The following is a 26,287-nucleotide window of genomic DNA, read 5'->3' on the forward strand; positions in this document are numbered from 1 at the left end:
CACATGTTTAATTCAACCCAAAATCCAGAATTCAGAATACAAATATTACAGATTTGCCCTCATCCCCATGCACCATGCATGCTGCTGCTTCTAACCATGGAGGTTGCTGCTGCTTCTTCACAGTGGCTTGCATGCTGCTTCTTCCATGCAAGCATGCATGCTGCTTCTTCCATGCAAGTCAACAATCAACAGCTCACAAAGCTACAGTTCACAATGTCGATGTTGCCTTCTTCCATGCCACAAATCAAACAATTTTGATAAAATTCGACCACAGCTTAACAGTTCACAAAGGGCATTTCACAAACACAGTTCACATTTCACATGTACTAAATTGTTCATAAACCAGTTCACAGTTTTACACAAACCAGTTCACAGTTCACATGTTTTACACAGTTCACAGTTCACAAACACAGCTAACAGACCAAGTTCAAAGTAGCAACAACGAGCGATTACAAAGAACGATTATACAACCCAACAGCGATCGATTCACGAAACGCATTCATCACTTCTGCATCTTCCCTTGACGGTGCCGGAGTAGTTCGTGGCTGAGAGTATGACGCTTCAGGTGGGACGTAATTCCCATCACGATCACAAAGTGCAAAGTCCCTATCCACTAATCCACTAGCTCTAATGAAGTTATGTAGTGCCATGCAAGCAACAATTATTTTGGTCTGGACATGTGGAGGATAAGCAGGGATCCCTAGCAAAATCCTCCATTTCATTTTCAGTACTCCAAAACACCTCTCTATCACATTCCTAAGCGATGAATGTGTGAAGTTGAAGATTTCATTTTTACCTTCGGGCTCCGGGCCGTCACGGTACTCTGGAAGATGATATTTGGTTCCCTTCAATGGTGCAAGGTACCCCGGACGGTTTGGGTACCCGGAGTCCACTAGGTAAAACTTTTCTGCACAATTATGAACTGCAGTTAGCTTCCATTAACTCAAATAGGAAACAGAACTACCTCAACTACAACAATGTGTACCTGATGGTGGATGTGGAAACTTATTGCTCCATTTGTCCATAGCATCATTGAATACTCTCATGTCATGTACAGAACCAGGCCATCCAGCAAGCACAAATGTAAACCTCATGTCAAAATCATAGCAAGCCATGACGTTCTGGGTTGTAATGTTCTTGCAACACATGTGTTGAACCATCAAATCCTTGTCTACGATTACTGGTACGTGAGTGCCATCTATTGCTCCAATACAATTGTTAAAAAAGGGAGAGAATCTAGGATTCTGCAATCTAGGATGCATATCACTGAAACTTGGGTCCCTTGGGCAGATGATTTCTGCAGCTAACTTGCAAACATATTTCAACACTTTCATGAAGTTGTTATGAATTGTACCTAGTGACCTCTCAAATCTATCCTCAGCCTGCCTAACTGACTGTGGTGCTCCAACCATCCACAAGAACATTCCTAATGCTTCAATAGAGGAACACTTATTAGTGGATTTCAGGCCATAAGACTCTAGCTTTTCATGGAGTCTGTAGAACAAAGTTGGGGTCATCCTAAACATTTTGTAGCAGCTCTCTCTGTTTGATAGCTTTATCTCTACCCACTTTATCCCAGGTACCAATGGTATTCTGTACTCTGATCTAGATAGATATTTTTCAGTATGCAGAGCAAAAAGAAGCATACCACTAGTTAAATGAGAACCTTCATCATCCACAAGCATGCTGGTTACTTCATCATCACTTGAATCAGAGCTGCTGGAACTACTTGAACTGCTGGAGCTACTTGACTTGCTTGAGCTGCTCACATCCATTGTTGTTTCAAGTACCTGACAAATTGGATACATGAAATAGTTAGTAGTGACACCATTCAAAATAACTTAAGCAGCTCAGAATAAATAGTGAGTACTAAATCTGCAAGTATTCAATAAATAGTGAGTACTGACATCCATACATGACTTAGTTCACATAGTTCAAATGACACACACATCACATACATGCAAGTATTCAATAAATAGTGAGTACTGACATCACATACATGACTTAGTTCACATAGTACTGACAGCACAGAATAACTTCGAATCACACACATCACTTAGTTCACACACATACATGACTTATTTCAAATGACACACACATCACATAGTTCAAATGACACACACATGACTCTAGATGACAGACATTGACACACAGGACTAGTTGTTGACACTGGCATAGTATTCAATGAACCCCTTCCTTGCATCTGGATCAGTCTTCTTGAAGAAAGTCATAGTCTTCTTGTCCTTGCAGATCTGCAGGACAGTGTACCATAGCCTTATATTATTTGGTTGAACACCACAGTCCCTTGCCATCTGCTGCACAATTTCAACTTCATCTTCCTCTTCCTTTCTCTTTTCTTCCTTGCATCTTTTCTTCATGATTGCCTTCATTTTAGCCTTTCTTTCCTATAGTTCAACATGTCTTTCCATCATCTTGTTCCTGTCTTCACCAATCCTGGTTTGCTCACTGATAACCTTATCCATTAGCTTGATAGCTTGGCTTTTGGACTTGGACTTCTTGTTGGGACTAGAGGCACAAGTACTAGCAGTACTGGCCCTCTTGTTGCTATTACTGCTGACTGGGGTCTGAACATTTAGTGATGGCTCCTCCTCCTCCTCAAATTCTTCATTTGCACTAGGAACATAAGCTGTGGAACCATCAACTGCTACACCTTCAAACATTTGCTCCAACTGGGGCATGTAATGTGGCCATCCACGTTTCAGCTTCTTCCAATTAGCCTTACCCTGCAGCACTTGGTAGTGTGAGAAGATTGGAGCATCATGGATAGTGTAGTAACAACAGAGAAGATTGGAGCATAACCTTAGTCTTTGACTCCCACCACTCATCATCTGCAATGACAGTCCCATCAGAGTTACGGCCTAGTCCTGTGTCAGTCTTCAGTTGCTTTATAAATTGCCATAGAGCCTTGAGCTGCCTGTACCTAAACATTATCTGTTCTCTGTCGTGCACTTTGCCAGTAGCATTAGTGTACTGCCTAATGACCTCCCTCATTCCTGCCATGGTCATTGTACCTTTCGTGCAGTTACCAATGTCAATTTGGTTACACCAGATCATACATAACTTCTCTGTATTGTCCTCACTCCAATCAGCCCTACTTTTAATAGTCTAAAACATGCACAAGAAAAATTGAGCTAAGAATCATGCTGAAGAATCATAGCCTTCAGTTCAGATTATTTTATTCCAGGAAAAAATAAACAAACAGGGCTGAATTATCTTAAATTGAACTCAACCTGAAATATATGTATATGTGTGCATATGTGTTAGCCAACCACAAAAGTCATACATATGCATGGATGAACTGATGAACTGATCGATAGTAATTGATGCTCTTCGGTTGATCAAGGCAGGACACTATTGGGTTTATCACCCCAGATGTAGTTAGGGTCCCAATAAGGACATGTTGTAAGTAATACAAGGTTTTCAGTAAATTGAATGTATTAATAGTGATCGGGATGTTTAGATGTGCAGCACTTTCATTACTCAAGACAACTAATGACTTAAATGACTGCATTTTCCAATAATGTACTTCATAACAACCTGAAGGAATACACCAGGTGATGATTCTGAAACAATGCCTGTTCTTCCAGATAAGTCCACCATACTAAGAGCATCAATTACAGCAGTGAGAGAACACTACACTCTTATAGACTGAAATATATATAACTAGACACTCTTATAGACTGAAATCACTCTCTCTGTATTCCCCTACTTTTCTCTATTGCTACAAGCCATACATGGATTATAGACTGAAATATATATAACTAGACATAGTATTAGCTACAATGAAAGATTAGCTACAATGAAAGACTGTCAGTTCATGAGAGACTGCATACAGCATTAGCTAATGAAAGATTAGCTACAGGCATTGTGCACAATCACTAACAGATAACAACTAACTCTGATTGTTGGCGACACTAGTACTGTGAAATTGTGAACCACAGAAGAGCATATATCAAATCAGAAATTACACATATATCTCGCCTGATGATGACCTAGCTAGCTAGGAGCAGACACTACACATATATCAACATTGCAAAAATGTAATGGTATAGCTAAGAAAAATACCCTTGGAGCATTGGGTAGGATCTCGACGTCGTCACCGTTGTTGGAGGTGTTGGACGCGAAGTTGTCCTCCGCGATGGCTGGCACCCGAGGACGTCTACCGCGGGCCATGGAGCCTTCTGCCACGTCGGAGGTAGACTTCTGCCGCAGACCATGGAGGCTTCTTTGTGACGCGCCGCGACCAACAGCCGGCACACCACTACCACGGCCACCACCGGAGAACGTCGAGGTAGCGCACTCGGACCCAGCTCCAACTCCAGTGCTGCGAGGAGCACGGAAGCCAACACCTCCAGCTCCAACACTTCAGCTTGCGCTGTGGGCTCCAATGGGAGGGGAGGCATTGGGGCCGTCGACATCTCCACCTTGAAGACCGAAGCGAAGGAGGCCCTGGTACCCTCCCATGGGCGGCCATTGGCTGCCTTGCGAGTTGAGGTCGAGGGCCGCCATGCTCGTACGAGGAGAAGCGAAGTGGCTGGATCCAGGGCTGATGAAGGACGCCTGACTGTAGCCTTGATAGCTGCCGACGGTGGGGAGCGGCTGCGACAAGAAGTCCCTGGTGGCGTCGATGTTGCCGTAGCTGTGGCCATCACCGTGGTCGTCGTCGTCGCCGTGGAAGAAGATGTCGCCGTTGTACCCGTCCATGCGGCAAGCTCGGAACCGGAACCGAGGAGGAGAGGGTAGATCAGGGGAGGAGAGGTGGCGGTGGGAGAGCGGCGGCGGCTCCTGTGCTGCGGGTAGAAAGAGGTGGCGGTGGTGGCTCCTGTGCTGCTGCGGCGGCGTTAGGGTAGGGCTCGGGCTCCGGACGAGTGGGGGCGAGCAGCGGCGGCCGAGTGTGGGGGTAGGGTTCGGGCTCCGGCAGTGGCCGAGCGTGGGCGAGCGGCGGCGGCAGCTCCCATGCACTCGGGGAGAAAGAGTGGCGGCGGTGGCTCCCGTGCCCAGCGGCGGCTCCCGTGCCGAGTCGGGGAGAAAGGTTCGGGCGGGGGGCAGTGGGCGAGATGGGCCAATTTGGGCTTATTTTGACCTCTAGACTCGAGAATCCAAAATTCAGAATGGATATCTTTTCCAAAAAAATCTAGGATGGTGTTTAGATCCATTTCCCAGAATGATGGGCCAAAATCTAGAATATTTTGGGTTTGAGGAGGAACTAAACAGGGCCTAAGGATATCGTGTGCGTGCGTCTCCCTCCGTACGGAAGCTGACGCGTGACAGGAATGTGCCCGCGCTCGCACGCGGCAAGACGAACGTTGGTTGGTTTCGGACTTTCTTTTTAACTCCGAAAACCATTACTCATTAGTGTTAACGTCATCGACAACAAGCCGATCCTGGTCGATGACGTTAACAGTATTTTAATTTGGCATTAATAAGACAATGTATAATTAAGCCTATATCAAACTAAAATACGGTCATGATAGATTTCTTCTCGCGTTGCTAAACATAAAAATATTTGCTTGTAGATATATATTAAGTGTAATTTTTTATAATATCCATGTTGATACAGTTAAATATTAAGTGTCATCGTGGAGTTAGTTATCTGTAACTCAAATTAGTGTGGAGTTAGTTATTCATATATCAAGGGCTAGTATGTCGATGATTATGACAGAAGGCCTCTCTCCATTTTCCTCATCGTTCTATTAGCGGAGATTGCATTGGTATATAGATGCACAGTTATTTATTTCACACTGGATAACAAACTAAAGATCTAGTTTCGTGGTTTAATCATCAGTTGGATAAAATAGTACGAGATTTGCTTTTAATCAAAATTACATTAACAATTTGGTGGTAGAAATATTTATTTCTTAGTCAATGGTCAGGAGTTCAAAGTCTATATATTGTGCTGTTTTATTGTTATTATTTATATAATACTGGTTTCTATTTTCACATTTACATTTAGTTGAACGTGAAAAATAAAAATAATAGAATGGAAACACGTTTAATTGAATGTGATAAATAAGAATGCAAAACAAAAATATAATTGAATGTAATCCGAACTGGAGAAAAAGAAAGAAAGAAATCGATATAAAAGACATGAAAAAAAACATTCGAACAGGAAAGGAAATCAGAAAAAATGCATGACCGACAAGGACTTAGCTCTTTCTTCCCGATGCACAAGATCCCAAATGACACGGATTCAGCTCTTTCTGGCCCACAGGGGAAAACTGAAACTACATAACTCGTCGTGGTTTAATTTTAGAATAGATTTCTATTCTTATCTCTTTCTATTTGATAAAAAATCCTATTTTGATTAAAATATATTTGGATTAGGACTCCTAGTTATCTAGGTTACCTTAAGAAGTCCTGCATGTTTCATATAAAACAGAAGAGATGTGGCCGGCCTAGATAGTTCAACAGAGACCATATTCACAGAGTTAGTTAGAGAGTGCAGGACAAAAGAAATGAAAGTGAAATTTTGTCTTTTAATATTCGATAATAATACTCCTCCACGGCGTCCGTTCCAGGCAACCCATCCAGACCTATCCTTGCTCATGCGGACCGGTGGCCCAGGTAACCGGCCTGCGTTCTCCCTCAACTCAACTCTCTGTTGCACGTGTTCCTAAAAAAATCTCGACTGCCATTTCAAAAAAATCTCGACTGCCATTTCAAAGGTCGAGGCCGCCTCCACTATGCCTTATGCCCAGCGTGGCCGCCTTCGCCATGCCGCCAGCCTTGACCTCGACATCGACATCCACCGTGCCTTCTGCTCGCTCCACTCCATCACGCCCACCGCGGCCATACCCTGTCGCACACCATCCCGCGTCGCGCCTGTACCAATCCTGCACCCTGCTGCGCGGGGTGTCCCCTCCCATGCCCCATCCACCTCGCCCGTCGTGGCATGGCTTGCACCGCGCCACCACCACCCCGGCGCCACCTGGAGGAGGTCGCCGCCAATACAGCAGTTCCCCACAAGGTAGGCCATGGTTGCCAACGATGTCGTGTTTCGAGTGTTTCATGCCTATGTTTCATGTGTTTCATTTGCTTCATATGTTTGTTTTGAATGTTTTAACCGGATGTTTCAAAAGTAGATCTTGATGTTGCACATGTTGCAATGGTTACATACGCATGTTTTAAGTGTTTCATCTGTTTTTATATTTATGTTGCAAATATTTCATCTAGATGTTTCAAAAATAGATCGGGTGTTGCATGCCGCCGTCCAGTTGCTGCTGCCAGTGCGTCGCCATGGTTCACATGCCGAAGCCTGAGGCCTACAGACGCCTCCGCAGTGCGCATCTGCAGGCGGGGCAGGTGGTGCGGGTCCCAGTTCCACTGTGCGGGCGTGGGGCGCGTTCCACCGAGCAGACGCTAGATGGGGCGCGGGTGCGTGGTTTCTACCGTGCGGGGCGCGGGAATTGCGAGGGCCACGGTTTCGAACGCAGGCACTGGTTGGGAACATGATAGAACGTGTGGGATGCATGCATGAGGGAACACAGGAGGTGCGTCCAGACGTGGGCCTTGGGCCGGTATCATTTAATATTAGGTATATATAAAAAAATATACATATAGATATAGATATAGATATAATATATATATATATATATATATATATATATATATATATATATATAGATATAGATATATAGAGAGATAGATAGTTACCGTAACAGAAATACTCCTACTCTAGTCTCTAGATAGGTAATGGTGGGTATCGGCAACAAAATAACCCGGCAGAAACCTCAAACTCCAAATCACACTACATACTAGTGTTTTTTTTATATACTTTACTGTTTTCCATTCAGTCTGAGTTGAGGTAAAAGGGTGAAGAAGCACACTCAGCACGCTGTTACAGGATAAGCAATCATTGTTGACCCTATGACTACTGAAATTTTAAAACCGATGTATCCCTGTCTTCTCGTAAGAAATAAAGGTATCACTATCGAATTTTTTAAAAAAATCAACAGTGATAAATATTATTACAACCGGATAGTAATAAAAGCCGGCAATCATGTCTATCACCGTCGGTTACATTTCACACACCGCCACTGATCCACAGGCTCCTAACTCAAAATTTTTATTCATGCTGATTAGGGGTGTTTGAATCCGGCTACTAAAATTTAGGATGTATGTCGGGTGGATGTTGAATAGGATGTTCGGATACTAATAAAAAAATAAATTACATAATTCGCCAGTACTCCACGAGATGAATTTTTTAAGCCTAATTAATCCGTCATTAGCACATGTTTACGGTAGCAAACCATTGTCAAATCATGGACCAATTAGGTTCAAAAGATTCATCTCGTAAATTAGTCGTAAACTATATAATTAATTTCGTAATTAATCTATATTTAATACTCCATGTATCTAAACATCCGATAGGACAGCGGCTATAAAATTTAGGGGTAACCTAACACCTAACTCGTCCGTGCACACCTTTCTTCATCTCTCCCCACTCTCTCTCTCCTGAAGATATTTCTCCGCTCCTCAGGCCTTCTCCAGATTTCCTCAAATCTCGTCTCCAAATCCATCTCGCTGCGGCCGCCGACGAGCGGTCGGGACGCCGGCGTGGCTTCTTCCTCCTGGCGCTGGCGAGCGGATCCACCCGGCGACGAGCTTCTTCCTCCCGGCGACGGCAATAATGGCCATGGCACACTCAGCAGCTGAGTGGAAGAAGCTGCCAAGCTGAGACCACCGGAGCAAGCACGTCCATACCAGCGACGGCAATAATGGCCATGGCCGTGGCGCAGGAGCAGCAGCAGCGTGCCGGAGCCTCCGCCTCGTCACCTCCTCGCATCCGCATCCTCGACAGCGCCGTCGTGCGTCCCTCTCCCTTACCATCAGGTTCTGCCCCGCCGGAGTGCTCCCTCCCGCTCACCTTCTTCGACATCTTCTGGCTGAGCGTGCCGCCCGTCGAGCGCCTCTTCCTCTACCGCCTCGCCCCGGACGCCGACGTCCCCGCCATCCTCTCCAACCTCAAGACCTCCCTGTCCCAGGCCGTCCGCGTCTTCTACCCCCTCGCCGGCCGCCTCCGGCTCACCCCGGGCACGTCCAACCGCTACGAGCTCTACTACCGCCCTGGAGACGGCGTCGCCTTCACCGTCGCCGAGTACGACGCCGCCACCGCCGGTGGCGTGGACGACGACATCGACGGGCTTGCCACCGACGACCCGCGGGAGGTCGCCAGGATCGCGCCGCTCGTGCCGCCGCTGCCGGCGGGCGGAGCCGTGCTCGCCCTGCAGGCCACGCTCCTGCCCGGGCGACGCGGCCTCGCCGTCGGAGTCACCGTACACCACGCCGCCTGCGACGGCTCGGGTTCCACGCACTTCCTGCACACCTGGGCGGCGGCCACGTGCGCACGCGCAGATGCGCCGTCACCGCCGCGGCCTGTCATAGACCGGAGCCTGCTCGCCGACCCCAGAGGCCTTTACGACGTCTTCTGCCGACCCGCGCCGGCGACCACCGCGGATGGTGAGATGGTGTTCTTCAAGGCGCCCGCCGACCAGCTCCTCGCCACCTTCACGCTGTCCAAGGACGACGTGCAGCGCGTCAAGGACGCCGTGGCCGCCGAGGCAGCGCGGCGCGGCGTCGCGCCGCCCCGGTGCACCTCGCTGGTCGCCACCTTGGGCTTCGTCTGGTCGTGCTATCTTCGGGCCAAAGACGACACAAAGGCCATGGCAACGTCAGCTGCGCGCACCGGCGGCGACCGAGCCAGAGCCTGCTTGCTCTTTCCCGTGGACCACCGCTCGCGGATGAAGCCCCCCCTCCCGGACAACTACCTCGGCAACTGCATCGGCCCTGCGCTCTGCCTGGCACCCAGAGAAGAGGTCGCGGCCGCCGGCGCGGGCGGCCTGTTCAGCTCGTGCGCCGCGGTCGCCGCAGCAATCAACGAGGCGGCGAGCGGCATCGGGACATCCAGCATGGACGCGTGGGGGGACCGCATCATCGGGGTTGCCAGCTCCATTGGCATGCTGTCAGTGGCCGGCTCGCCGAGGTTCCGCGTCTACGATCTGGACCTGGGGTTCGGCCGTCCGGAGAAGGTGGACATAGTGTCCGTGGCGAAGACCGGCGCGGTGGCAGTGGCGGAGAGCCGGCACAGCGCCGGCGGGATGGAAGTGGGCGTCTCTCTGCCGCGGGATGGCATGGACAGGTTCCACAAGTGCTTCGCCGATGCAATCGCCGCGGGGCAGAACCAGAGCTGAGTTCAGAGGCTGCAAAACCATGCTTTAATTTCGCGTTGCCTTGAAAATCTGAAAAACTATTCTACTCTGAAATGCAGGATCTATGGATGGAGTGACCTGGTAATTCCGTGACAAATGTTTGTTTTTTGTTTTATTTTTACTAGCAAATATGTCCGTGGTTGCAATGAGGGTATAACTTATTGCGTAGTCTATCCAGATGTTTTGCAGAAAATTTATCCAACAAATTGTGTCGTGCTCGGTGCTCTAAACTCATATATATGAGCGTGGGAACCTTTGACATTAATCCAATGATCGTCTGCGTATTTCGTCTTGAGATCGGACTATAAATAGTGTTTAAGATTGCATCATATATTTAAATTCAAACTTTACACCGTGTCGGGACGTACACTGCTCTAACTCGCTATAGCCCTGTTTCGTTCGGGATGGTTTGGCTTATAAGCCATAGCTGAAAGCTGGTTTGATGTGAGAGAAAAATATTGTTCGTTGGCTGATAAGCTATGGCTTATAAGTCAAATACGACCAAGCGAACATGTTGTATTTAGCTTTTTTGTTTCTTTTTTGTTGTATGTTTTTCTTTTTTCGTTCTTTTTTTCATTTTTTTCTTTTCTCGTTTTTCGTGTTTGAGATTGATATGTTGCTGAAATTTTAAATGAGAAAACTCAACTTTAAAGCTGTAGATCAAGGGATATAATTTTGAAATACGAAGTATCTTTATCCGACACCATACACGAAAGATATAATTTTTCTATTGCGATAAGCCCTAGTACGGAATTAATATGCTACTCAAACATTATATTATTTTTTGAGCATCTTGACGATCTCAAATGATAAAACTTAAAACTAAAAAGTTGTAGACCACATAGAGAGCTACAAATTTTATATAAAAATCATTTTCATCTAAAGTCATATGAAAAAGGTAAGATTTTTCTAAGATTGAGCCTTTCGCTGATATGTGGGTCCCATTTGTCGTATCCATGAAACATAGCCTAAAGGGTCCGGTAAATGTCCGTTGGGACTTGAATGTGACTCATTACAACTGAGGTCTTATTTAGTTCCAAAAAGTTTTTCCAAAAAGTGCTACAGTAGCCATCACATCGAATCTTGCGATACGTGCATGGAGTATTAAACGTAGACGAAAAAAAACTAATTGCACAGTTTGGTTGGAAATCGCGAGACGAACGTTTTGAGCATAATTAGTTCATGATTGAATACTAATTGCCAAATAAAAATGAAAGTGCTACAGTAGTCAAATTCCCAAATTTCGCCCAACTAAACCAAGCCTTAGAGCTAAACTGCATTTTGAAAATTTGGGACCTCAATGACACCTCTAGACAAGTGTAGGGACCATTGGTACTCTTTTTACTTTGAGGATCCAAATGAGAAATAATAAAAAAGTTTATGAATCCATGATGTATTTTACTCTTATAGAAACTCTAGATATATTGTTTTAGGTGAGTAATTGCTGTCACCAAGATAATTTCACTATTATATAATGATATATTGTTTTGGGTGAGTAATGGCTATCACCAAGATTAGTTATTGGTCCCCTTCTATGACTCTTGTTTGGACGGCTGGGCGCGTTTTGCGAACTTTAGAGTATCAATATATGGTGGTAGATTTGTGATTTTGGCAAAGATTATGCCGCACAAAATTTCAGTAAATAATTATAAATTTTACAACGTAATCAGTATATCTACACTAAAAATAACATGATAAGTTTTAGCCTGTTCGGGAGGCCGTATCGTATCGTGGATTATTTACTGCTGGCTGGTTTGGTGTGAGAGAAAAATACTGTTCCCGGCTAAAAATTTACGATCGTTTACGAGCAAGCGAACAGGCTGTTTAGATCTTTTTTTATTCTTTTTGACGGTGATAAGTGGTCCCGTAGTTTGGTACGTATCCTTTAAAAGAGAATAAACCATTTGCCGTAGTTTGCTTGTCACACTTTGTGAGTTTTTCTAACCTCGGCAAACTCCGGAGATTTTTTTTAATTTTAATAATTTTTAGAAACTAATTTCAAATTTAACACTATTTGTTTTTTATTTCTAAATCTAAAACTTTGAGTCGTGTTTATTGCTATGGCCCGATGAAACATATGTGCCGCGCCATGTAGACGACGTTGCACAGAACGAGGACGCTGATAAGTGACGTGAACCGATTTAGCCCTTGTTTAGTTCCAGGAAGTTGGAATTTGGGGTTACTGTAGCACCTTCGTTTTTATTTGGCAATTAGTGTTCAAACATGGACTAATTAGGCTCAAAACGTTCGTCTCGCAATTTCTCACCAAACTGTGCAATTAGTTTTTTTTTCGTCTACATTTAATGCTCCATGCACAAGCCACAAACATTCGATGTGACAGGCTGTAGTACTTTTTAGAAATTTGGGGTGGAACTAAACAAAGGCCTTGTCTGCCCGCGCGGGGCTCGATGCGCTGCTCCTCGGAGTAATACAGCTGTAAACCTCAGACCAAATGGAAATGAGGAAAGAGAAGCTTCTCGCTGCCTTTTTGGAACAAGTACCAGTATACGGCAAAGATGGCGACCTTGCCAAGAAGATAAAAAAGAGGGTACTCCCTCCGTATAGGAAAAAAATGACGTTTACAACAGCATTTAGCATACCAAGGAGTGATTAATTAGGATAAAGTTTTTCCTGTTTTCCCCTATTAAATAATGCTTCGCGTGCGTTCCATACGAGAAAGTTTCCTAGATCAACCGGTTAGTGTATCGAGGTGTGAGGCTGGTGAGCCGAGTTCGATTCCCGGTGCCCACAGTTTTGCTTCATTTTGCATGGCAATGGGTGATTTTTGCATGGCACTGTTTCTGCCGTGGAGATGCATGGCGCGATCTGCGAGTCCGGGCACGAAGGACTCCGGAGTCCGCTCCACGTCGCCAGAGTCCTCCTCGACGACGACTTCCTTTGCCATCACCATGGAGTCCGGCGCCAACTCCTCCGACGTCGAGTCCGCCGGTGCTGGATCCATGGCGAGTCGAGCGGCGAGGGCGAACGGCGAGGCGAGCAGCTAGCGCGAGCGGCGGCGAGCTGGATCCATGGCGAGCGAGCGAGGCGAGCTGCGACGATGGCTTAATAAAACGCGAGTGGAGAGCAGCGAGGGCGATAGGCGAGCGGCCACGGCGTGGATGGGAATCGAGGAGAATTGGCTGCGGCGTGGACCGGTCCTGTCATCAATGCGCGGTGCATGCATCGAAGGGGCAGGGGCATTAGCGTCCAGATTAGTGTCGTTGGGGCCAGAACGTCGTTCTTTACAATCTTGCGTAGTACGGTATATAACTGTAGCGCCCAGACTCACAGACCGACAGGGTCTATTTAGTTCGTGAAGGCTTTGTTTAGTTTCAAAAACTTTCTCAAAAAGTGCTACTCATATCGAATCTTATGATACGTGTATGAAATATTAAATGTAGATAAAAAACTAATTACACAGTTTGGTTGAAAATCGCGAGACGAACGTTTTGAGCCTAAGGCCAGTCTCAGTGGGGGTTTCATCTCCCAGTTTCCAATACACTCATATTTTGGAAACAGTGCAGAAGAGTTTCATCCCCATGAAACTCTCTCTACTCCCATAAAACTTTTATCTTCTCTCTCTTCATCAAGATAGTGCCATGTCAGCATATTCAGCCTGTTCGCTTGTTGGTTTCAGCCAGCCCAAACCAGCCAGCGAACAGTATTTTCCTCTCACAACAAACCAGCACCAGCCAGCCCAAACCAGCCCAGAAACCAACCAGCGAACAGGCCGATTTAATGCCCATGAAACTCTATGAAATCCCCATTGAGACTGGCCTAATTAGTCCATAATTGAACACTAATTATCAAATAAAAACGAAAGTGCTACCGTAGCTAAATTTCCAAATTTCACGAACTAAACACAGCCGAAATGAAAATTTTTAGATGTCACATCGGATGTTTCGGGGATGTCGGAAGGGATTTTCGGATACTAATAAAAAAAAAACTAATTACATAGCTCTCCTGGAAACTGCGAGACGAATTTATTAAGCCTAATTAATCCATCATTAGCGCATATTAGTACTGTAGCACTTATGGCTAATCATAGACTAATTAGTCTTAAAACATTCGTCTCGCGATTTCTAACCAAACTGTGCAATTAGTTTTTTTTCGTCTATATTTAATACTCCATACATGTGCCGCAAGATTCAATGTGATAATTTGAGGTGAAAATTTTTTAGAACTAAACCAGACCTGAATTCATGAAGCTACAAAGGTCCTGACCTGCCCAGCTACTAGGAGCACCCTATACCGAAATCACAGGCAGCGGTAAAACAGGTGAGGTGAGCATGGGTTAAAAGTTTTAATTTAGCCCGTGTTTAGTTGGGGAACCAAATTTCGAAATTGGGCCAGTTTTTGGAGTTTGGAACTAAACGGGGGGTGAAAAGCGGCCCGCGTACGTTTTTCGGCCTGAGGCCCAACGGCAGCCGCAAAACCACGTGGCACACTGCGTCGGCAGGCAGCACCCCTCCATTCGCGCATTCGTCAACCCTAGCCCCGCTCTCCCCCGCACGCATCTCCCCTCGGTGGCCCCGCCGCTCGCCGCCGAAGCTAGCGCACGCGCACGCCTAGATCCACCACCCCGACCGGTAGATCTACGCGTGGCGTGCCCGGATCTAGTCGCTGCACGGGCGTGGCTTCGTAGATGGACGGCTTCCATGATGACGGCTTCAACGGAGGTGGCAACGCGAACTTCGACGGCGGCTCCGGCAGCAATGACGGCACGAGGGACTTCCTGGCGGGGGCGAACCCGCTTTTGGGATCGTCGTTGTATGAGGGCTTCACCGACCCATCGCCACCGTACACGGGGTCCAGCGGCGTGAACCCTCCCCGCTGGGGCCTTGATTCCCTGGACCTCAACGACGGCGGGGGATGGGCTGCCATGGACGGCTACGACGCCGACCTTCGGTCCGACCCTGGTGGTAGCCAGATGGGGCCGCCTCCCATCCGTGTTCCTCGGCGGCGGAACCTCACCTACGAGCAGCCTCGCAGCGCCCGCTTTGGAGAAGGCGGTGACGGCACGGGAGGCCGCGCCACATCAGAAGCTGTCGGAGGCGACCGCGTGCCGCGCGTCCATCGTGGTCGCGCCTCTGCCTCAGCCATCGAGGGTGGAGGAAGGGGCCGCCGTCGCCGCCATCGCGGGGCTGTCCCACACGTGGACGACGACATCGTGAACCCGATGCATGCTACCCCCGTGGGTCACATCCCGGTAGTTTTCCTCACCCATCGTCTATCTTGCATTGCTCATGTATACTATTGTGTTTGAAGCATTTTCTGTTCGCCCCATCATTGCCTGTTCATCGGTGTGCAATCATGTCTTATGAAATCGTTTAGGCTAGGAACGACAGGGGAACTGGTCAGAGCCCAATATAAGCAAGTTTTGCCAAATCTGGTGCCACCAAATTGACAGTGGCATCTGTGTCCACGGCTGCATGAACAAGTCAGGGTGGAGAGATCTGATTGCAAGGTATTATGCAGCAACAACCTTGGTTCATGACAAGGACCAGTTCAAAAGTAAGTTACGCCAGCTCAGGCATTTATGGCATTTTATAAATGACCTCCGGAAAGGCACTGGCTTAGGCAGGAGAGACGATGGCTCCATCCTTGCTACTGATGCTTGGTGGGACTCTCGTACGGTGGTATGTAAGCAATCTTATGTTGAATCATGTACTGTTAAAATGTTAATATTCAATGATTCACCTATACCGGTTTTTCAGGGACACCCGGAGTGGAAGAAGCTCAAGGACGGGTGGCCTCCGTACTTGGACGATTTGGACCGGATGTTCGCCGGCAACGCTGTTGATGGCTCAACCTCGTTCTGTCCTGCACAAAGCAATACAGTTGACGTGGAAAGTTCAGATGACGACTCCAATGATGAGCACGACGACCAACTTACGCCACTTAGTGTCGGCACTAAGAGGGCAAGCAGCACCAGCACAACTGCCTCCAGCCCGAGCAAGAGGTCCAAGAGCCCCGCTGTCAGGACCATGGATGGTCACATGAAGGAACACAATGATATTTCAAGGCAGAGGCTTGAGAGGATGACAGCCATGTGGCAAGAGAGGAACCAAAAAATTGAGGACCACAGCAAGGCGCTGGAGAGGAAGGTGGAACTAGTGCTACAATTGGCAAGACAGTGTGGTGCAACTGAAGAGACCCCAGCTGAGTGGATGGCCGTGCTCAAGATCGTGCAGAGTGAGCCTGTTATGAACTTCTTCATAAGCTCCTCGCCCCAAGGAAGGATGCTGACGATTAAGCAATACATCGGGGTCCTCCCCTAGACCTTATTTTCTTAAGCTTTCTACGTAGTTAATAAGTTATGTCATTAGAACTATGTGAGGTGTGGTGGGTGTCATTTGTCATTGACCTAAGTATGTCATGTCAAACACTTGAACTGCTTAATTGTCGTATGACTGGATATGGCTATGATCTGTTGATGTATTAGTGCATGAGTTTGAGTAACTGGCATCAGTCCGTTTGAATAGGGATGCATGCTAATGTTGCCTAGTTGATGTTGAAAACTGATTGGAACTATTTTTCATTTTGACAGGAGGATGTCCAAGCAATAGTGACGGGACTGATGTCATCGAGGCAAGATTGTTATGAGAATGATTTGGATGAGTTCATCAGTGACTGGATGGAGGCGGAGGATGATGACGATGCTTTCCTGTACGGTATGTACCAGTATGCCTACCACATTGACAAGCACTTGTCAAGGTCAGAGTATAGACAGCCAGTCATTACTGGTTTGGAATGGGTACATAGTAAACTAGGAAATAGGAAGGCCTGTTATAACATGTTCAGAATGAGCCCTGATATGTTCCACAGTCTGCATGATTTGTTGGTAGAATCATATGGGCCGAAATCTAATAGCAAATCAGCATCTATTGAGGCTCTTGGGATGTTTCTGTGGATGGTGGGGGCTCCACAATCTGTTAGGCAAGCGGAGGATAGGTTTGAGAGGTCACTTGGGACTATGCATAGCATGTTTCATAGGGTGTTGAAGTCTGTTGTCAAGCTTGCTGCTGACATCATTAGGCCTAATGACCCAAATTTCAGCACTATGCATGATAGGCTAAAAAATCCTAGGTTCTATCCCTACTTCAAGGACCGTATAGGGGCGATAGATGGGACTCATGTCCCCTGTGTGGTGCCTAGTGATAAGTTTGTGCAGCACCTGTGCCGCAAGGGGATGACAACACAGAATATCTTGGTTGTGTGTGACTTCGACATGCGATTTACATTCGTCCTAGCTGGCTGGCCGGGTTCAGTACATGACATGAGGGTCTTCAATGATGCGACAACAACATACACCAACGTGTTTCCACATCCACCAACAGGTATACAATTAGTTGGTTATACTTTTGTGCATACGAGTTCAAGTTCATGATACTAACTATTGTTTGGATGGTATAGGCAAATATTACCTTGTGGACTCGGGGTACGCTAACCGACCAGGTTATCTTGCACCGTACAAGGGAACAAAGTACCACCTACAGGAGTACCGAGAGGCACCAGAACCCCAAGGTAAAACTGAGATCTTCAATTATGCACATTCGTCACTTAGGAATGTCATAGAAAGGTCATTTGGAGTGTTGAAAATGAAGTGGCTGATGATGAAAGAAGTCCCTAGTTATGCCCCCCATATACAAAGTCAAATCATTGTTGCATGTTGTGCCCTGCATAACTTCATAAGGGTGAGTGGCATAGGGGATCAGCACTTTGCTCGGTGTGACCGGGATGACAACTATGTGCCGGCAGAAGCCTATGCCGATCAGCCGGAAACTATTCCTCCAAGCGATAGTTCTGATTCCGAGCTTATGAATGTATTTCGGGAATCCATCACAATCGGTTTGGCTAATCGAACATGATTTGGTCGTCTTTTTGAGGCGACTGTGTAACTGTAAATTTTTTTGACTGTAATTGTATTTTTTTGTCCGAGAAACATTGCTGCAAGAACATTGGCCATTTGATTTGTTTACCAATAATTGTTGGTTTACGTTGATTGCTGTGCTGTTGAGGAGGCGCCAGGACAGATGCAATGACTCCTGACACTGGCAGTCAGCGTGTTGACTCTGAGCCCGGCTACCATAGGGTGCATAAGAAACATTTTAGACAAAACACGTGGGCGCCTAACACTGGAAGGACGGACCGGAACAGTAATCAGGATGGCTGCGAGAGCGCGGATTCTAGGCGCTTTATGGAGTTTCATATGCCTGGGTGGATGTCAAAGCATGCTTTACTTGCATGCAATGTCATGCATGCATGCCATTAATAAGCTACATGCAGTTCATTAAATATTGTACATTAGTTTTTTAGATTTTGGAAACTAAACGCCCCATGAAAAATTACAGTGCACACTTTTTAAGCAACTTCATGGCTACAATTATTTTTGGGATATTTTGGCAACTAAACAAGGGCTTAATGATGCGAGCAACCTGCCACAACAGCAAACTCCAGACTACTGCAGGGCCGAGTGACCGTCCCTGTGCCGCCGCTCTCCCGTCCCTGTGCCGCGCAGGGCACGGGCGCCGTGGCTGCGTGTCGCGCACGCACCCGCATGAACCACGCTGCCATGTCCGGTTGGCCCTGCTGCACCTGCACGCCTCGCTCGTCGCCGTCTGCCCTCTGGGACGCGCCCAAAGTTTCTTTCTTTCCTCATGCCTGGGTTGGGGCCCAAGCATGCTTCTGCTCCCCAACGTCACTTCTCGCGACACCCGCGGCGACGACAGTGTCTCAACTTCGCGTGCGAATTGAGAGGCCTGGTACCAGTGACCTGCCAGACAGATTGAAGGCGGTTGGCGGTACATGTTGCAGTTCAGCACTTCCAATACGAAAACAAGCACTTCCAACTATATATATAGAAATGTATTAGTATTCATGATGAATATTTATTGTTATTGAATTAAACATACAATATATTTTCATAATAAACTTATTTAAAAATACATATATCGATGCTAATTTCTATTGTTTTAAGTTTTGACTTTTTAATAATTGATACATGTATTATTTGGGATGGAGGGAGTACGTGGGAAAAGAAATAGCACTCTAGGCTTACGTATGCAAAATGCAAAACGCCAGATTCGACAGGATTTAGGGGACCCACGGTAGTTACAACATCATATTCCTTTCGTTTCTAAATAAATCAATTTCTAAAATTGTCTTAAATAAAAAAAATCTATGTTTAACTAAATGTGTATAAAAAATACAAATGTTTATGACATTGAATGAATATATTATAAAAATATAGTTTACGGTGTTTTTAATTATGCTAATGTGGTGTCATAAATCTAAGCGCTCTTTCCTATAAATATGATCAAACTTAAAATATTGACTTAAGATAACTATAAATCTAAGTGCAATAGTGATGTGTGTGTACGAAGCAAACATGGCAAGCTTATGTGGGCTTATGACCTATGATCAAGAGGTCCCTGCTCTAACCTTGCTACATAACACTAGTTAATTAGGAGTAGTCACCATTAACAGTACCTTGTCACACACTCAGGACGCGTTTGGCGCTGCTCCGGCGGCTCCGGCTCCTCACCTCGGACTGTAGCGACACTGTAGCAGGAGCCGTTTCGGAAATCGAGGCGCAAAATGAACTGCAAAGAAGCCGAAAAGAGGAGCCGGCGAAGCCACGATTTCAAGCTCCGCCGGCTCCGTGCTACAATACATGAACAGTACCAGAGCCGGAGCCCCCCGGAGCTCCTCCAAACGGGTCCTCACACTAGTACCTGGAATCCTACACACGCCAGTTATGAAAATATATCCGAAATGTCATCTACGCACAATATAAAAATGTCCGAAATGTCCAATACGACCTGTTCGGTTGGCTGGTTCGTATCGTTGCTGGTTCGTGAAGAAGTACTACTGGCTGGTTTGTGTGAGAGAAAAATACTGTTCCGCCGGCTGAAAATTTACGATCATTTACGACAAGCCACAGCCAAACGAACAGGCTGCAAGCTGTCAGTCTGGATGTCCAGTACTAGTACAGTACGTGTATTTCATTGACCATTCTGAATGCTCGCCGTCGTCAGTCGGTTACAGCGAGCAGTTTTGCTTTGACGGTCACTCGGCCCTGCAGCCCTGTAGTGTGGAGTTTGCTGTTGTGGTACGTTGCTCGCATCATTAAATTAAAACTTTTAACGCCTTGTTTAGTTTCACCCAAAATTTTTAAAAAGTACTACAGTACCTATCACATCAAATGTTTGCGGCCCGTGCATGGAGCATTAAATGTAGACGAAAAAAAAACTAATTGCACAGTTTGGTGGGAAATTACGAGACGAACGTTTTGAGCCTAATTAGTCCATAATTGAACACTAATTACCAAATAAAAACGAAAGTGCTATATTAGCCCCCAAATTCCAACCTCCTGAAACTAAACACGCGCTAACCCGTGCTCACCTCACCTGTTTTACCGCTGCCCGTGATTTCGGTACAGGGTGCTCCTAGTAGCTGGGTAAATCAGGACCTTTGCAGGGCGCTACAGTTATGTACTGTACTTACCATCTTTTTTTTTATCTTCTTGGCAAGGTCGCCATCTTTGTCAAACCATACTGGGGCCTTATTTAGATTGGGGTTAGGAATCAGTATTTGGCACTGTAACACTTTTGTTTGTATTTGACAATTATTGTCCAATCATGGCCTAACTAGGCTCAAAAGATTCGTCTCGTAATTTACAATCAAACTGTGTAATTAGTTATTTTTTTATCTAAATTTAATACTCCATGCATGTATCCAAAGATTTGATGTGATGAAGAGAGAGTGAAAAAACTTGCAATCTAAACAAGGCCTTGTACTTGTTATAAAAAGGTGATGAGAAGCTTCTCTTTCCTCGTCTCCATTTGGTCTGAGGTTTACAGATGCGTTACTCCGAGGAGCAGCGCATCGAGCCCCGCACGGGCAGGTCAGGGCCAGGCGACCGGGGCACGTCGCTGCCGGCCCACCGATCAGGGCGTGTCGCTACCCTACCACGTCATCGGTCTTCGTCACGTCATCCTTCAGCCGCGTCACCATGCATGGCGCGGCACAGGTGTTTCACCGCGCCATCGCAATAGACGCGACAAAAAATGTTAGATTTAGAAATAAAAAACAAACAGTGTTTGATTTAAAATTAGTTTCCAAAAAAATGTTAAAATTAAAAAAAATTCTCTCAGGAAGTGTGACAAGTGAAACCGAAGTCACACCTTGTTGCAAAGTTTCGATGAAAATGAGTCTACGACGTATGGAATAGGATGCTAAAAAATATGACACACTATGTTTACGACAGTGCATGGACAGTGAACCAAAAAACTGTAAAAAAATATGGTATAACTAATCTATGATGTGGTAAGTTGTGGACACGAACCAAACATACTCTAACACTTCAGTTTTGCAGGCGGGCGCGCACATATACAGTGATATCTAACTAACTATACTCAACCACTGTTCGAAAAGCTAGTAAAATAATAAGTAACCTCAATACAAAATTTGTTAGGCCGTGAGACAAAATTTGTTTCTATTGAGCCAAAACTTTACCGCGAAGGTATCGCTATAAACAATGACACCATTTGAATAATTGATGCCACTCATACTAGCTTCCTTTTCAACTAAGCCATCCAAATAATCTACACACATCAACACAACAGCAACACTCTCTCTCTCTCTCTCTCTCTCTCTCTCTCTCTCTATATATATATATATATATATATATATATATATATATATATATATATATATATATATATATATATATATATATATATATATATATATATATATACACACACACACACACACACACACACAAATTAAAGCTAAAAGATAACTAGCGTTGATACAAAATCTGTTTGACCTTAAGACAAAAGTGGTTGCAGGTAGAGCCCTATTACAGCCAAGATCTCAATTAAAACTAAGCCACCGTTGGTAACTGAAATTATGTGCTGTCCCCAATGTTGTAAAGGCATGCTAACCTTCAACTTTATCCCAATGCATTGTTCGGCCGATTCTCGAATAGTAGATTATGTTTGCAAGTCAGCCTACCCTTTACACGTCCAAGCTAGAACAAAATGATCATCTGGGGTTCACATGACAGTAACTTAGCAACTCTAGCATCAGGCTATATGGTTCACCTAACCTTACACTTATATATATATTGTACAAGAAAATATGCCCCTGCGCGCGTGGTCAGTTGAACGATATGCATCTTGAAATCTACTTGTTGACGGCAAAATGTGACGGGCCGAGCCTCGCCGCCAGCACGTAGAGCAAGCCGAGAGAAACCACGTGGAGCAGATCCCAAGCTCTCCCCGGACTTAGGGAAACACCGGACTGGATGGTCGCGATATAGGGTGTGCCAGTTAATTTGACCATGCAATTGACAAAGAGGAAAGATTAATCAGTAATTTAAGGTAGAACATGCCGGTGTTGCTCCAGACAGTTTCAAATGTGCAGCTAAGTAGCCGATGAGATAAGGCTATCGACTAGAGAGTCGATATCCAGCATGTTCATGATGCAAAATGAATAAAATAAGCATGTCGGTAATTATCAGGTATTTAAATGTATAGATCTTAACAGCCGATGATCATGAGAACATGTAAAAGTGTGATGGATAAACATGAAAGCATCTATATTAATTGAGAAAACATACTAGCCTTTAACCAGGATAAAAACAAGTACAAACATATGAATAGCCAATATGTTCTCAATAAGCAGGCTAGTGGCTAAAATGACCCATTTTGATGAAAGAAGGTTCATAACATGCAAACACTCGGCCATTAAACATAGACAGACCCATAAACCTATCAAATCTAACCTATTATCTCTAATAGTGGGGTTCGACCAGATCGATGGCAGCCATCATAAAGATAACAGATCATACCTTCGAAGAATATGAGTTTGTTCATACTTAACGGAATCATGAAAGCATGTTACGATCATAAAAGCTCAGGCGATCGGCTAAATAGCCGATGCAAATATGGCATGCAGCCAGAGGCTATGCTTGACCATAAGCAAGACTTATTAATTAATGATTTCCGATCTATAGTGCTAACAGTAGGGGTCGACCGGATCGATGGCAGCCATAATAATTCCGATCTATAGTGCTAATAGTTCAAAGCAGTTCTAGACTAGATCTCATCAACTAATAAGCTTACTTAGGGTCAAGCACGCCTTGACCACACATGCTATCTTCGATCAAGATTGGAACAAAACAACTAATCTAGCCGGAACCATCGTCAAAGTGGGATGTGAACATGATAAAGCAATGAGACGATAGTTCAAAGAGATATAAAGTCGATCTGTTTCAATCTTATTTGGGTAAAGGGTGATGTTGTTACAAATAGTAAAAGTACTAATTATAACAAGATCGATAACTAGCAAATCTATTAAAAACAACAAGAAAACCCTACCAATCTTAATAGATTTAACCGATAACTAATTCGTATCAAAATTTGTACGAGATCAAGCCAGACCGATGCAACCTTATAAATTTTGATAAGAATCGAGGGGGTAACTTGTATCAGAGATTGTAAGAGATTCGAGCCAGACCGATGCAACCTTACAATAACTGATAATAACTAACTTATGCAAAGCTTACAAGAGGTTGAGCCAGACCGATGCAACCTTATAAACAAAGTATAAGTCGTGACATATACTCACAAACAAACCGGAGGTTGGACCTAACCGATGCAGCCCTGCTTGCCCGAAGAACTCGTCGAAATCTACTCTACTCCTACTCCTAAGGGGTGGCGTAAACAAAAAAGTAAAGGTACTGGTTTGATTGATCAATGAGAGATGTCTATTACAATAGTCGGGGTCTAATATTTATACCTGAGGTTTGACTTCGAGTCCTGGTCGAACAAGACTGGTTTCAAAATTCATAAAAGAAGACGGACATTATAAATTAAGATAATTTGGACTCTAATCTTTCCCTTCTATGGAGTCCACCATGCCTTTCTGCTCCTGATTGCCGTCATCTTCCGTCGACACAGTCCATTTTTGAAACAGTGACATCATGGAATTCAGCCTATCCCGATGCCCTTTTGGCTAGCTAATCCTGAAGACTCTTTGGCTTTCCTTAACAAATGATGAAATCCAAGGGCGCTACACTGACCCAAATTTTGGTGTCAACACTACTCAATATCTGTGACTTCTATTCCAATAAGTCCTGGAGTTGGACTCCATACCGTCGCTCGATGTATTTTGGAATCAGACTCTGTACGGTCATAAGACACATGTTGTTCTAGCTTCTGAGGACGAGTCGTGAGTTCGGGTCACATACGGACGTGGAGGGCATTGTGGGAAGTAAAAAAAAAAAGACCGATGGAAGAATCTCTTCTCTCTTTAACATTAGGTATAAATAGTTAAGGTATTTGATAAGTGCACAGAAGCTACTTAGCCTACACATATATGAAACCGGTCCTCTCTGCGATTGGAGGCATTGTCAGTATATTCGCATGTTGTAAATGCCGATAAATATAGGGACTTCTAGATGAACATCTATAGAAGCACAGCAGAAAAGGTAGGATTCTTCTCCTATTAGAATGCACATAGCAGATTTGGTTAGCCACCGGAAGGTTCTATACTTCGGAGGAGCCGAGTTCGCTTTGATCAAGAGCAAAAATGGTGCACAAATTTCAACCACGTCAAATATGATATCGAGGAAAGAAGTGTAGTTTGGTGTAGAGATCAAAGTTCAATATTATTTCATAGTTCATTTTCATTAAGTTGATAAGGGTGGTATATATGCGTGCGTCTCAACTCTCAAGGGAAACGATAAGAAAACCAACAATGATGCAGGTCCAACTTGATCAAAAAGTCAAAAGTAAATTATATGGTCCAACCATATGTTTTATGGTTGTTATTGTTCTTTTGATGAAAGGATTGGGTCTAACGTGTTGATAACATAAGCTATACATCAATTAAGTTCAATGGAGAAAAAACACACTGAAAAAGTGTGTATAGCAGAATATTATTTGTGAGCTAATTGGTTATAATATAAAAGTGGATCTAGGTGATTGCCTGGTTGAAAGAAGGCGACCAAGGTTGTCCTCGGGGTGGCAATGCGGAGCGACCTCCGCTCACCTCCCTCCAAGCGCGCGAGCCCGGACGGCCGCGGCCGCCGCCTCGGACGACGACTGCACAGGTGGCGGCGGCGGGCAGCGAGGGCCGCCGCACGCTGTTAGTCCCTTCTCCCTCCTCTCCTCCCTCCTACAGCCCTCTTCTTTCTTCTCGACAGCCCTGTCTCCTTTCCTTGCTCCGGCTCCGGATCTGCTCGGAGGATGGCTGGAACTGAGCGGGGATGGCCGGATCCACGTGCTGCCATCCAGATCTGCCCAGTTGTGGTGGTAGTCAGCCTGGGCTCCGGCGGGTCTTCCTGCAGTGCCTGGCCTCCATGCCAGGATGGTCCGGGCTGTGCCGCGCAGGCCTTGCGACGGTGCGGGAGCTGCGCTGGCTACGGCTTCGCCGGCATGGCATGCTGGGCCTGGGCCCGGTGGCCGGATCCGGTGGGGGCACTCGCCTGGCGGACCTGCCGTCCTCGTGTGGCAGTGGTCAGCGCCTCTACCGTACCCTAGCCATCGTTTCCTTTTTCGGCCGAAATCTCCTGATATTTCTGATATATCCTTTTTATCGGTAGGTGCCGATAAGAAAATATCTATCTTTTTCGTACAAATTTTGTTTAAATTTACTTAAATTCAAATTACCTTTATTTGAATTTAGTTCGATATTTCCAATATATCCTGTTTATCCTCTTTATCTATGACCCCGATAAATTTTAATTTCCGAAAATGGGTCCCCGGCCGTGGTCCGCCGTCCCCGTGTGGCAGCGGCCGCTACCACTACACCCAACGTGGTGCACTGCGACACAGCAGAAGGGATGTTTGAGGCAAGGGCGAAAGCCCACACAGTGACGTCTGCGGACGCCGCTTCCTCCTTGGATACGTCCTCTTCGTTCCTCTTCTCCCGCCTTGCCAGCCCGGACGCTTGCCGGTGCGTGCCTCCCATCGTTGTGGGCGAGTCTAGGAACAGCTCTGCGCGGTATGGTGGCGACCAGCACCCCCCATCCATCTGTCTAG

General features: G+C 45.6%; 3 protein-coding genes and 1 long non-coding RNA gene across 4 annotated transcripts; 2 read left to right on the top strand and 2 right to left on the bottom strand.

The window, feature by feature from the left end:
* Nucleotides 1-2,405: 2,405 nt before the first annotated feature.
* Nucleotides 2,406-4,194, bottom strand: LOC136469768 (uncharacterized). The gene is made up of 3 exons (XM_066467837.1): nucleotides 4,087-4,194; nucleotides 2,821-3,126; nucleotides 2,406-2,744 (listed from the first exon to the last, which is right to left on the bottom strand). Exons 1-3 carry the CDS (start codon nucleotides 4,192-4,194, stop codon nucleotides 2,406-2,408), a joined length of 753 nt encoding a protein of 250 aa, XP_066323934.1.
* Nucleotides 4,195-8,472: 4,278 nt separating this feature from the next.
* Nucleotides 8,473-10,435, top strand: LOC136473343 (malonyl-CoA:anthocyanidin 5-O-glucoside-6''-O-malonyltransferase-like). The gene has a single exon (XM_066470999.1). The coding sequence runs from the start codon at nucleotides 8,739-8,741 to the stop codon at nucleotides 10,209-10,211; it is 1,473 nt and encodes a 490-aa protein (XP_066327096.1). The 5' UTR covers nucleotides 8,473-8,738; the 3' UTR covers nucleotides 10,212-10,435.
* Nucleotides 10,436-14,874: 4,439 nt separating this feature from the next.
* On the top strand, nucleotides 14,875-18,100 carry LOC136469769 (uncharacterized). Its single transcript, XM_066467838.1, has 5 exons — nucleotides 14,875-15,477; nucleotides 15,569-15,868; nucleotides 15,947-16,498; nucleotides 16,780-17,569; nucleotides 17,646-18,100. Exons 1-5 carry the CDS (start codon nucleotides 14,875-14,877, stop codon nucleotides 18,098-18,100), a joined length of 2,700 nt encoding a protein of 899 aa, XP_066323935.1.
* A 3,998-nt stretch (nucleotides 18,101-22,098) lies between these two features.
* Nucleotides 22,099-25,775, bottom strand: LOC136473344 (uncharacterized). The gene is made up of 2 exons (XR_010762589.1): nucleotides 25,233-25,775; nucleotides 22,099-22,541 (listed from the first exon to the last, which is right to left on the bottom strand). It is a non-coding gene; the product is annotated as an uncharacterized lncRNA (long non-coding RNA).
* Nucleotides 25,776-26,287: the final 512 nt, after the last annotated feature.

Source organism: Miscanthus floridulus, chromosome 8 (genome assembly GCF_019320115.1).
Source record: "Miscanthus floridulus cultivar M001 chromosome 8, ASM1932011v1, whole genome shotgun sequence".
Lineage (NCBI taxonomy): Eukaryota > Viridiplantae > Streptophyta > Magnoliopsida > Poales > Poaceae > Miscanthus > Miscanthus floridulus.